We start from the raw sequence: 11,904 nt of genomic DNA on the forward strand, positions 1-11,904 counted from the left end.
CCCACCCTCCATTCCCTGCTCGACACCCCAGATCTCTGTGCTGCCACTGGCCTCTCCTTCCCAACCCCAGCACTCAGGCCACCTGCCCATCCCTTGCTGCCTGGCTCACTGTGCTGTGTGTGTTCTTTTTGCTGCAGGACCCCACCAATTTGGACAAATTCAATGTCTCCAACTTCTTTCATGTGAAGAATAACATAAAAATAACAGATCCTGGTAGGTGCAATGGCAGCTGGTCTGCGTGCCAGGGGTTTGGGTGCCAGTGCTTTCTGGGTAATTTACCTCGCCTTCCTGAGGGCTGGAGCATCCAGGAGTCTTGCTCAAGCCTAGACTGGCTACTCTTAGCTTCTGTGCTGAAGTTGGCAGGACCTTGTTGGCCCATGCCTGCCCACAGGGGGCCTGTTGTGGGCGTCCCAGCTGGGGCCAGTATCCTTGGTGCCCACCGCCTCATGCCATGGAGGCCTGGCTGCCGCCTCTTCCCCACTCAATACCCAGCTCCAAGGCCCTTCTAGGCCGCTTCCTCTCCCAGGTCCTCCACTCGCTTCTTAGAAACTGGCTCTGTTCTCATTGTGGGAATAGGTAGTCAGTGAGGGGTGGTGACTGTGGCCTCTGTTCAGCTAGTTGGTTGCTGCCCCCAGTGTCATTTGGTGCAGGGCTGTGTATGAGCCACTGGGGCCAGGTCACGGCTGGGGACAGACCAGAGCCGACTGTGGAGAACACTGTGGGCGGGTTGACTTGTACCCTTGTGAGCCGTTTCCTCGCTCTCTCTCCCTCTGCACACCCTTTTCTTCATCATAGCTACCAGGAAAGCATCACTGTGATGGAGGTTCAGGTTACCCAGCCTAAGTCCTAGCCTGGGCTTCCACTATTACAGCGGGCTCTGGCCTCCTGTCCCTGTCGTGCACATCTGGGGACATTGCTGGGGGCTTGGCTGATCAGGGCCACTGTGCTGTTTTATAGATGAAGAAAAGGCCAAACAGGACCCATCTTATTATTTGAAAAATACAAACGCCGAGACCCGAGAGACGCTGCAGGAGCTCTACAAAGAGTTCAAAGGGGACGAGGTTCTGGCTGCCACCATGAAAGTCCCAGAGAAGAAGAAAGTGGACAAGCTGAATGCTGTGAGTAGGCAGAGGGCCACACAGCTGCCAGCTCAGCCAGCCTGCCCAGCTCAGCCCCTCAGAGGTCTTGGTGAAGGGACTCATGGAGGCCCTGGGATACACTTGGAGGGGGGTGGCCAGGACCCCTCAGAGCCCACGTGCCCCTTGGAGGCCCATAGGTGGGCTGCATTGAAAATGGGCCTCAGGAGGCTGGGGATAGCAGGTGGGGTGCTGGAGGCCACACATGGCCTGTTCGGGCAGGGCTATGGGGGATGAGGAGGATAGAGGGGGCTCTGAGGCTACATCCTTAAAGAATTATCCAGAAAAATTTGCAAAAGTAAGAAAAGAAAGGTTGTGGTTAATAATCCCATTCCTCTAAAACAGCAGCACTTAGTATTTTGATTTATTTTCTTCTAATGGGGAGAAATCTTTTTTTTCCCCACTGTCTTAGATAAAAATAAAACCTATTGGGGTTTATTTTTTCCTGATTAAAAAGGCAGTGTGTTTACTGTGAAAAGTGGAAACGTTTGCAAAAGAACTAGAGTCCCTGGTACTGTGAATACCAGAGGTGACCAGTTTCTACTTACTTCCAGGGTTTCAGTTTACACGAGAGCCTTGGCCAGCTCAGCCTCAGCCTCCTGCACAGGCGGGGCCCTGTGTTGCGGGCACACTGGCTTGGTCCCCTCAGTCCGTGAGCTCTTAGAGGGCCCGGCCCCCAGGAGGTCCCTGCTGGGCTCTGTGGGTGGCGGCCGTGGACAGTTTCTTGGAGGAAGGGCACCAAGCAGGGCCTGAGCAGTGGGGCCCCGGCCTCTCAGGGCACCACTAATGCACCCATGTGGTTTCCTCTCCAGGCGCACTATTCCACCGGCAAGGTCAGCGCCTCCTTCACCTCCACTGCCATGGTTCCAGAGACTACGCATGAAGCAGGTAGCTGCCTTTGCACCTTCATCTCCAGCAGTGCTGCTTAACAGCGTCCAAGGGCAGGGCGCCCCCTTGAGCATCACTCTATCGTGCCTGGCCTTCATGGGTGCTTAGGCAACTCAGGCATGGTCAGGCAGCCATGGGCCCTTTTGGAAAGTATGTTTGTCTGGGATGGCAGAGGCTGCAGGGGGGGCCAGGCCGGGAGTAGAAGGTCCTCCCTCCACCTGCCGGGGCTGCCCTGCCTTGGGCTCCAGCCCACGTCCCACCTTGGCACTGTCCCCACGCCCCTTCCTCTTGTGTTCTCAGCCTGCCAAGTCCCCACCATCGCCTTTGCCCCTCCTAGCCTGCTGTGTCCAGGCTTTTCTAGGTACCTCCTTAACCTTGGAGCCCTTCCTCATCCCTCTACCTGTATACTCACCCTGTCCTGCCACTGTGGCCCCTGTGAGCCTATGCTCAGCCCAGGAAGACCCTTGGGCTCTCCCCAAAGCTGGGGCTGCGTCCCCGGCCCTAGAGTCTGGTGTGGGGTGGGCTTGCCCGAGATGGAGGGCAGCACAGAGCTCTGGCCTCGGTTTGCAGCTGCCATCGATGAGGATGTGCTGCGCTACCAGTTTGTGAAGAAGAAGGGCTATGTGCGGCTGCACACCAACAAGGGCGACCTCAATCTGGAGCTGCACTGCGACATGGTAGGTGGCCGCCATCCCCTCCACCTAACTCCAGGCCCTTGCCAGGGTCTTAAATACATAGCTGCACTTGGCACATGCTTGTGGTACAAAATTCCACTTGGTCTCCAGAAAGTATGGCCCCCACCTCCCTTTCTGTTAGGGACCCTGTTAGCGGTGCACTGCATTTCCTTGGTCCGTGCTCTGAGCAGTTGCGTGCACAACCTTCACACGAAAGGGGTCAGGCTCCACACACACACCCCTGCCCCCGACTTGTTCAAGTGTCTCTCCACGGCCCTGGCTTAGGGTCACAGCAGATACAAGTGTCTTGTCATTTAGCTTCACGGGTCCTTCTTTACCATGTCTGGGCTGGGCAGCAGACCATTGCCCCTGCACGGTAAGGGCCCTGGGTGGCAGTTGTGATCTTTGCATCAGTTGCTCCTTGCCTCACAGAAGTATCTGGGCTATTTTGTAGACACCAAAAACCTGTGAAAACTTCATCAAACTCTGCAAGAAGCAGTATTACAACGGCACCATCTTCCACAGATCCATCAGGAACTTTGTGGTGAGTGACAAGAGTCAGCACTGGCCAAAGACTTGCTCCACTGTAGGGGCCCTGTGACTCCTGGCCAGCGTGAGTCCTGCAGGTGACTCCTGGGAGTCATTCCTATGAGCCCCTTTTTTTCAGGGCAGGGAGCCTGCAGGCTGACCCCTAAGAGTCCCCAGCCTGGCCACACTAGGCTTGTGCAGAGAAGTGGCCTGGGAGGGACTTGTCCTCACCCAGAACTCCCTTGAGCCCCCCTGGCAGGTGGGGAGTTCATTCAGCCAGTGGTGGTGGGCGGTGGCAGGAGGGCCAGGCAGGGCCTCGGGCTCAAGGAGTACAGCTTGCTGACTGGCTTCTTGTCTTCTCACAGATCCAGGGGGGAGACCCCACTGGCACAGGCACAGGTAGGTACTAGTATGGGGGCTACCCTGGCAGCTTTGGCTGCTTCATAGGCCGCGAGGGGGTAGGTGGGTGCAGGCTGTGCTGAGAGCTCCAGATGTGGAATCTGACAGACCAGCCACCAACCTGCTGTGTGACCTCAGGCACATCCCTCAGTTTTCTCATTTTGAGATGGTTGTAAGGCCTGGTTAGAGGATGAAAAGCAACATGTTGCCTTCTTGCTGCCTCTTGAACCCTTCAGCCTGTTGGCTCCTTGGGCCCAGGCCACTCCCTCACCCCACGTGGTGTGAGCAGTAATAACCTGTGGTTTTCACCTTCTACTCCTTGTACCAGGGGCCTGGCCCCATGTAGGGGCTCTGAAGGACCTGGGGGCTGGGAGGACTCCATGGGGAGATAGTGATGAGGGTCCCTCGGGGCCAGGGCTGCCCTCTGAGGTACTTGGCAGTGCCCCTTGGGACTCAACACACATTTCCAGAGCTGGGCTTCGTCCTTTGGGCTGCACTTGGCCTGGGACCCAGTCGTTCTTACTGCCAGTCATGCTGCTTTCTCTTCCAGGTGGGGAGTCGTACTGGGGAAAGCCCTTCAAAGATGAATTCCGGCCCAACCTCTCGCACACGGGCCGGGGTATCCTCAGCATGGCCAACTCGGGGCCCAACACCAACAAGTCTCAATTGTGAGTCAGCCGGCAGCTGTGGGTGGGTCCTCCCTCTCAGCTTTGCCCTAGAGAGCATACACTACCTGAATCCCACCCAGAAAGTGGGCAGCACTCCAGGGGGAGACTCACCACTCCCCCACCCCCCAGGTGTGTGTGCTTTGTATGTGCCCATGAAAGAATAGACATGGGTGGTTACACAGAGACCCAGAGCGGCTGTAGGAGGCAGATGCGGGTGTGGGTGTGGCTGGCCCGGGCTGTGGGGAGAGGGCATGGTGGGGGGCGGGGGCGGCTAGAACTTGTAATGCGTTTCTAGAAATGGGGAGACCCAGTGAGGGTGTGAGAATTCTGCTTGCAGCATTGAGGTGCGAGATGCTTGGGACACTCAGCCTGGTCCTAGTGGGTCAGCCAAGGGGGTGAGAATGAGCTGGAAGTAAAGACCTGGCCGCCCTGGTCTAGATGAAAAGGCGAGGGGTGAGGGCCCACCGGAAGTGAGTGTGGGAAGGGGAACAGCTAGACTCAACCTGGGAGGGACAGGGGTGGGGGATGTCTGTGGGGCAGCGGCAAGACAGTTTTCCGGAGGAGCCTTGCACAATGGGGCTGGCAGGGCAGGGGAGATCGGTCTGTGTAATGTGGGGGCTGATGATGGTGGCATCGAGCGGGGCAGGAGTGGTGGCTTTCCTGGACGTTTGATGGGATTCCCCCGCAGAGCCGTGCAGCTGGGTAGAATGGGGGTGCCCAGCCAGGCAGGGTTTCGCTTGGCCTCAATCATTCCCTCTCTTGGGAGCTGGAGGAGTTCACTGAGTTTCATTATTTCTGATTTTTAAAAGTCTTTAGTCTCTGCTTGTTCTTTGTCAACTCTTTCCTCTTTGCTCACTTTTTATGAGGAAGTTTGTGTGTGCATATGTATATATAATCTGGAATTAGGCCCTGATTTTCACAAGGATGTAACACATGCCTGGGAGGGGGTGGGGAAAGGAGCCGGGCCTCTCCCAGAACCCCTGCTGGAGGAGCGCCTTCTCTGTAGGAAGCACTCAGCAGGAGGGCCCTGGCTTAGGATGTAAAGGATTTATGGAAAATCACCTGGAACGAGTCACCTAAGCTAGGGGACCATCAGGATACAAAAGGGGCCTCCCTTGAGAGAGGACACCCTGGGGCCCAGGCAGTCCCAGCACCCCCCTTCTCCACTGTGCCCATGGTGTCTGGGGCCAACCAGGCACACTTGACAGGGGCTCTGATGGGCACCCTCATATTAGAGGTGAGTCAATGGCAGTCAACTGGGTGGCTCAGTCCATTGAGTGTCCCAACTTCGGCTCAGGTCATGATCTCGAACTTACAGTTCGAGCCCGGCCTCAGGTTCTCTGCTCTCAGAACAGAGCCTGCTTCAGATCCTCTGCCCCACTTTCTCTCTGCCCCGCTTTCTCTCTGCCCCTCCCCTGTTCTCTCTCTCAAAAAGTAACATTAAAACAAAATATTATCTGGGATCTTGTCAAATGGAAAATACCTGGGAAAAACATCTGGAATATCAATGACTAAAAAGCTCTTAAAAATACAGGGGCACGTGGGTGGCTCAGTCAGTCGAGCATCTGACTCTTGATTTCTGTTCAGGTCTTGATCCTCAGGGTCATGGGACCAAGAGCCCCGAGTTGGGCTCTGTACTGACAGTGTGGACCCTGCTTGGGATTCTGTCTCCCTCTCTCTGCCTCTCCCCGACTTGTGTGCGTGTGCATGCGCGTGATCTTTTTCGCAAAAATAATCATTAAAAAAAAAAGACTTTTTGAGAGAGAGCATGCATAAGCAGGGGAGGGGCAGAGAGGGAGAGAGACAGAGTATCCAAAGTGGGCTCTGTGCTGACAGCAGACAGCCCAATGTGGGGCTCGAACTCACAAACCACGAGATCATGACCGGAGCCAAAGTTGGACGCTTAACCAATGGAGCCACCCAGGTGCCCTGATTTTATTTTTTTCTCAAGCTGTACACCCAGTGTGGGGCTTGAACTTAAAACCCCAAAATCAAGAGTGCATGCTTCACCGATTGAGCCTGCCACACACCCCAGATTTTAAGATCATTTTATCTACAGCAGACTATGGGGGTTCTAATTGGAGTGATGTGATGTTGATAGTTTGGAAGGATAGATGTATGACCTCTTCCATTTATGAATGTGTCTTGACATTCCGTGAGGCTGTATTTTATATCTTTTAATGTGGCTTTATAGTTTTCTTCACCTGGGCTCCCTGCCTTCCTGGATAAGCCTGTTCATTAAGGATTTTATGACTTGTGATATTTTTGTAATGAGAATTCTTTTCCAATTCTGTTGCGCATGTGGAGAAAGCCTATTTTATTTATTTATTTATTTATTTACATTTATTTATTTATTTTTGAGAGAGAGAGACAGAGCACAAGCAGGGGATGGGCAGAGAGAGAAGGAGACACAGAATCCGAAGCAGGCTCCAGGCTCCGAGCTGTCAGCATAGAGCCCGACACGGGGCTCGAACTCACAAACCATGAGATCATGACCTGAGCTGAAGTCGGATGCTCAACTGACTGAGCCACCCAGGCGCCCCGAGAAAGTCTATTTTATATCTAGCTACTTTATCAAATTCTCTTATAACTCAGATAGTTTTTGTTAAGAGTGTCTTGGGTTTTCTAGATACTCACGTTTATCAGCACAAGGTGGTGTTCTGTCTTCTCTTCTAGTGTGAACACCAGTCACTTCATAGGCCTGTAAGGAGAGGAGTGGGCGTAACATGCTGTTTTGCCATCTGATCAAATTTGTTTTGGGGCCTACTTTTTTGGAGAGACTGTGGCATTTCCAGATGTTTTTCTCTTAGCATCTGTTACTATGGTCCTATGGTTTTCCTTTCCTCCTGGAATTTGTGGATGTAGCCTCTGGGCTGACCAGCCTTGCTGTCTGTCAATCCTTTGTTCTGGAGTAAACTCGGTCTGGTCCTTGCTGTGCAATGATGGTCCGACGACCACTGTTTTAGACCATGTGCCACTATCTTCTGGAGCCAGGTGTGGCTTGTCAGAACTGGTTTGGTGGGACCAGAGTCTGAGAGGGTGCAGCCTGCACAGTGAGCCTGCCCTCACTTTATAGCCTGGGGTGGTTAAACTTAGATTGGAGTCAGCTGCTTGTTCAGTTAGCTTGTCAAGGACAGCTTTTGCAGATCATTCACTCTAATTCCTTAGATTCCACTCCGTGGGCCAACTGACCCACGTTTCTGTTTTGCCAGAATGTAACTGGTCCATGTCTAGATTTCCAAACTTGCTTCCATGGCATCTCTTTTCCTGTTGCTCACCGTATCTCCTTTCCCACTCTCCTTAATGGCTCACGAAAGGCTTCTCTGTTTTTACTTCATGTAAGTTCCCTCAGTTTCCATCTTTAATGGCTTCTTCCTGTTTCTCTTCTCTTTCTCTCCTTTCTTAGTCTCGCGTCTTACTCTCCATCCTGAAGACATTTGAGTCTGTATATGTTGACGGCACTTTCTTCTTAGGTCAAAGAACTAATTTGAGACTTTACTTCCTTTCTATTATATCTTTGCCTTTTCATTGTTTTTCTGTTTCCTTTTTTTTCTTTGGGACTATTTCATTCCCTTTTAAGGTTCCCCATGTGTGTTAGAAATGAGTGGTAGCGAGTGACCCACTTGGTGGCCAGAGTTAAGGTCTGCACAGTTGTGGGTTTTGACGTCTGTGGACACCTGCCCGCTGGCCTTGTCATCGGGTCAGACAAGGGGCCCTCGGGGTGGGCCCCGAGGGAGTGCTGTCCCTGGAGGAATGTGCTTCAGCCTTCCGTCCCTGCCAGCTGTGTGTGCGTGTGTGCGTGTGTGCATCCTGTGGGTTGTCGGGGATGTGGGTGGCATCGCACCGTGTCCCAGCAGGCTACCCGGCCTGCACCGCTTCGAGGGGTGTGGCCTCATGCCCTTGTGCACCAGGATCCGCCCCAGAATGCTTTTGCCTCCATCTCTTGTTAAACATCTCCTTCCATCCTTTAACTTGGAGCTTTCCAGATCCTTGAAGTCTTGGGGCTGTCTTTCTAACAGCACATGCTAGAGTGGGGACTATTTTACCTCAGCCTGACAGTCATAAGTGCATACCTAACTTTCCAGACGGTGTCTGGATTGCTTTCTGTTACCTTCATTTGTGCTTTCTAGTCACCCTTTTAAAAAATATTTTTCGGAGCACCTGGGTGGCGGCTAGTCGGTTAAACGGCCGACTTTAGCTCAGGTCATGATTTCGTGGTCCGTGAGTTCGAGCCCCGCGTCGGGCTCTGTGCTGACAGCTCAGAGCCTGGAACCTGTTTCAGATTCTGTGTCTCCCTCTCTCTGACCCTCGCCCGTTCATGCTCTCTCTCTGTCTCAAAAATAAATGTTAAAAAAAATAAATAAAAAATATTTTTCATTTCTTTTCTCTTTCTCCTGATTTGGAAGTTAGATGTGTCACTTAAGTAGATTTATTTAAAGTCTGTAGTTACTAGTTAGTTATCTCTGTCTCCCTCCCAGACAGATCCTTCCAGTCCTGGCCCCCCAGCTCTACCATCTCACATTAGTATATTTAGGCATTTAAATTTCACTCATTTTTATACCAAACTAGATGTAAAAATTTACTTGGTCAGTGTTTATGGGTATTTACCCATGTTCCTCAGTGTCTTTGCTCCCTTTCCTGCTCATGTCCTTTCTTCCAGTTCAGAGTCCCTGCTCCTTGAGCTGCTGTCACACTGGTGTGGGCTCTGGTGTCCAGTTTCCCCAGCCACTCACTCCCCCAGCAGCCTCTCCCTGCAGGCTTTGGGTGTCTGCCCGACAGGAGGTGGCAGTAGCTGGGTCTGGAGGCACAGCCCTCCTGCTCTTTCCCAGGCAGCTGTGCCCTGGGCCTCTTCCTGGGGAGCCAGGGGTCCTGGTCCCCTGGACGGGCAGGGCATGAAGGCCACACACGTGAGTGAGCTCCAGCTTCCCAGAATAGCTCTTGAGGGACAAGGACGCCTGGTTTGTGCCCAGAAGCCATGACCCAAGTCAGGCTGGGTGGGGGAGCGTGCACGCTCGTCCTGATGCCCTCTCTTCCTTGCCCAGCTTTATCACCTTCCGCTCCTGCGCATACCTTGACAAGAAGCACACTATCTTCGGGCGGTAAGAGAAGCTGCTGCTGAGGTCTGGGGTGCGGGTGGGCTTCTTCCCCAGTGGGACCCTCTCACTGCCTTTCCCCCTCGCCTGGCTCCATGCTCATTTGCCCTCATCACCATCACTGCCACAGTCATGGCCATGCAGACCTGCTGGCTGAGAGGAGAGGAGCTCTTGCCCCCTTTGGCCGGCTGCCCTCCCTGAACTCACCCCCCTCAGGCTCTCCTCTGGATGGTTCCAGGTCTCAAGTCTGGTCCATGTTTGTTCTCTGTCCTCTTGTCTTGTGAAGGCCCAGATGGTATTTCCAGTTTCCTGGCTTCATGGTCTGTCACAATCCTCAGCTCAGCTGTCTGTAGCGCCAAAGGCACTAGCATAAAAGCAATGGGTGTGGCTACGTCCCAATAAAACTTTGAACAAGCCAGGTGGCCCACTGGCCCTGCTCTTACCTCTCCCCTCGGCCCCTCCTCCCCGGGCCATGGCCCTCACCCCTATGGGACCTTCTCAGGCCCATCCTCTGCCCTTCTTCCTGGCATGCCACAGGGACTTGGCTTTTGGGGGTTCACTGCCTGCAGCACAGAGGTACCCCTGTCCCCCTGCCGCAGGGTTGTTGGGGGCTTTGACACACTGACAGCCATGGAGAATGTGGAGAGTGACCCCAAAACTGACCGCCCTAAGGTATGTACTCAGGGAGAGTAGAGGGACCGCTGCTCAGGCCTGGCATCAGGCAGGTGGCTTAGGAGGGGCCTGCTGCCTTCTGCCGGCCCCTCATTTGCCTCCCTCTGCTGCTAGGAAGAGATCCGCGTTGACTCCACCACGGTGTTTGTGGACCCCTACGAGGAGGCCGACGCTCAGGTGAGGGGGCCTCAGCCACCAGGTGGGCAGGGCTTCTGGGGAACTTGCCCAGCCTGAGGAGCTCCGGGCCAGCTGTTGTCCTGTTCCCTCACAGATTGCTGAGGAGCGGAAGAAGACGCAGCTCGAGGAGGTGGCCCCAGAAAGCACAGTGAAAACAAGCCAGCCCAAGCCGGGGAGCCAGGGCCCCCAGACGTACCGCCAGGGGGTGGGCAAGTACATCAATCCAGCAGCCACGTGAGTGGAGCGAGGGCTGTTGTCCTGTTTTGCATGGTGCTCTCCAAGCTTACCAGTGCCCATGGGTCAGAACCCACCAGTGGTGAGGACGAGCAGGGGCCATGGGGGCCACTGCGCAGGCTGGGGATTGAGGACTTGGGGCTGGGGGTACATGGCTGTGTGACATCACGCTGAGGGGAGCTGTGGGAGGGTGTGGGCCCCCAGCTCCAGGAATTGGTACACAGCAGCTAGAGTGGTTCTTCTCTTTCTAGGAAACGTGTATCAGAGGAAGAGCCGTCAACCAGTGCAGCTGTCCCTGTAGCCAAGAAAAAACCCAGCCGAGGTTTTGGGGACTTCAGCTCATGGTAGCAGCAGGTCTGTCACTCTGGATCCCCTTAGGGACTCAGGGCTGGGGACCTGTATCCACACCACAGAGTTTTCTGTCCTCCTGACTACAGCTCACTAGAGCTCTTGCTTGTTCCCCTTTCCTGGCCCCTGGGCCTTCCCAACCTTCACTTGGTACAGTGGCCTGGCCCTGTTTCCAGGCCTGAGCCTACCTAGAACCCTCGACCTGGACCACCAGGCGTGGGCTGTGGCCCTTAGACCAGCCTGCAGCACGGGTCTGGGACAGGGAGGAACGCTGTGTCCTGACTCTGGCCTTCCTCCCTTCCCCACCCCACTTCAGTCATTTTGTCTGAGACTGTTTACTCAGTGTTATCACCTGGGACCTGGTTAGAAACAGAGTCTCAGACTTCGGATCTTCTGACCGGGAGACTCTGGGGGCAGGGTTCAGATCCAAACCTTGGGGGGGCTCCTGCTGCCGGTGGCTTGATGATGCTAGACAGAGCCTTGACATCAGTTTCTTTTTCTTTTTTTTTTTTAACGTTTATTTATTTTTGAGACAGAGACAGAGCATGAACAGGGGAGGGGCAGAGAGAGAGGGAGACACAGAATCTGAAATGGGCACCAGGCTCTGAGCTGTAGGCACAGAGCCCGACACGGGGCTCGAACTCGCAGACCGTGAGATCATGACCTGAGCCGAAGTCGGGCGCTTAACCGACTGAGCCACCCAGGTGCCCTGTTGACATCAGTTTCTAAAACCTCTTCTGCTGCCTTATACCTGGGCTTACTGAGGCCCACCCAACAAGGACCATGGGTGGTTACAGCTATGTTCCCCCGAGGGCCACACCCAGGACTGCCCACCTCTCCAGCTCAGGACAGGACCAGGACCACACATGGGAGAAGCCAGCCAGCTCCTGCTGTTACCAATGGATGTGCCAAAGGCCTCAGAGAGCTGGTGTGCCCCCTGGCCCCCTGCCTCCCCACATGCTCACTTGACCCCCAGCCCTAGCACCAGAGCTTCTAGGCCAGCCTCACCAGCGTTTCCAGACTTAAAAATCCCTTAACTCTATTTTTCTATAAATGTCTTTTAAAAAACATACTTGCTTGCCTGCCC

At 54.2% G+C, this 11,904-nt stretch overlaps 1 protein-coding gene across 3 annotated transcripts in view; it reads left to right on the forward strand.

The window, feature by feature from the left end:
• Positions 1-11,904, forward strand: part of PPIL2 (peptidylprolyl isomerase like 2) — a 31,182-nt gene that overhangs the window by 17,782 nt on the left and 1,496 nt on the right. For 2 of the 3 annotated variants that reach the window (XM_019437397.2, XM_053902330.1), the window contains exons 9-20: positions 138-213; positions 958-1,118; positions 1,949-2,024; positions 2,595-2,701; positions 3,153-3,242; positions 3,592-3,625; positions 4,176-4,293; positions 9,336-9,392; positions 9,986-10,058; positions 10,173-10,235; positions 10,330-10,469; positions 10,721-10,823. In XM_019437397.2, coding sequence (XP_019292942.1) covers positions 138-213; positions 958-1,118; positions 1,949-2,024; positions 2,595-2,701; positions 3,153-3,242; positions 3,592-3,625; positions 4,176-4,293; positions 9,336-9,392; positions 9,986-10,058; positions 10,173-10,235; positions 10,330-10,469; positions 10,721-10,817 — 1,092 coding nt within the window. In that variant the 3' untranslated portion in view covers positions 10,818-10,823. Of the gene's footprint in view, positions 1-137; positions 214-957; positions 1,119-1,948; positions 2,025-2,594; positions 2,702-3,152; positions 3,243-3,591; positions 3,626-4,175; positions 4,294-9,335; positions 9,393-9,985; positions 10,059-10,172; positions 10,236-10,329; positions 10,470-10,720; positions 10,824-11,629; positions 11,888-11,904 lie in introns of those variants that run through there. The other variant, XM_053902329.1, reaches the window with a different exon arrangement.

This window comes from Panthera pardus, unplaced genomic scaffold, assembly GCF_024362965.1.
Source record: "Panthera pardus isolate Hobbes unplaced genomic scaffold, ASM2436296v1 HiC_scaffold_15, whole genome shotgun sequence".
NCBI lineage: Eukaryota > Metazoa > Chordata > Mammalia > Carnivora > Felidae > Panthera > Panthera pardus.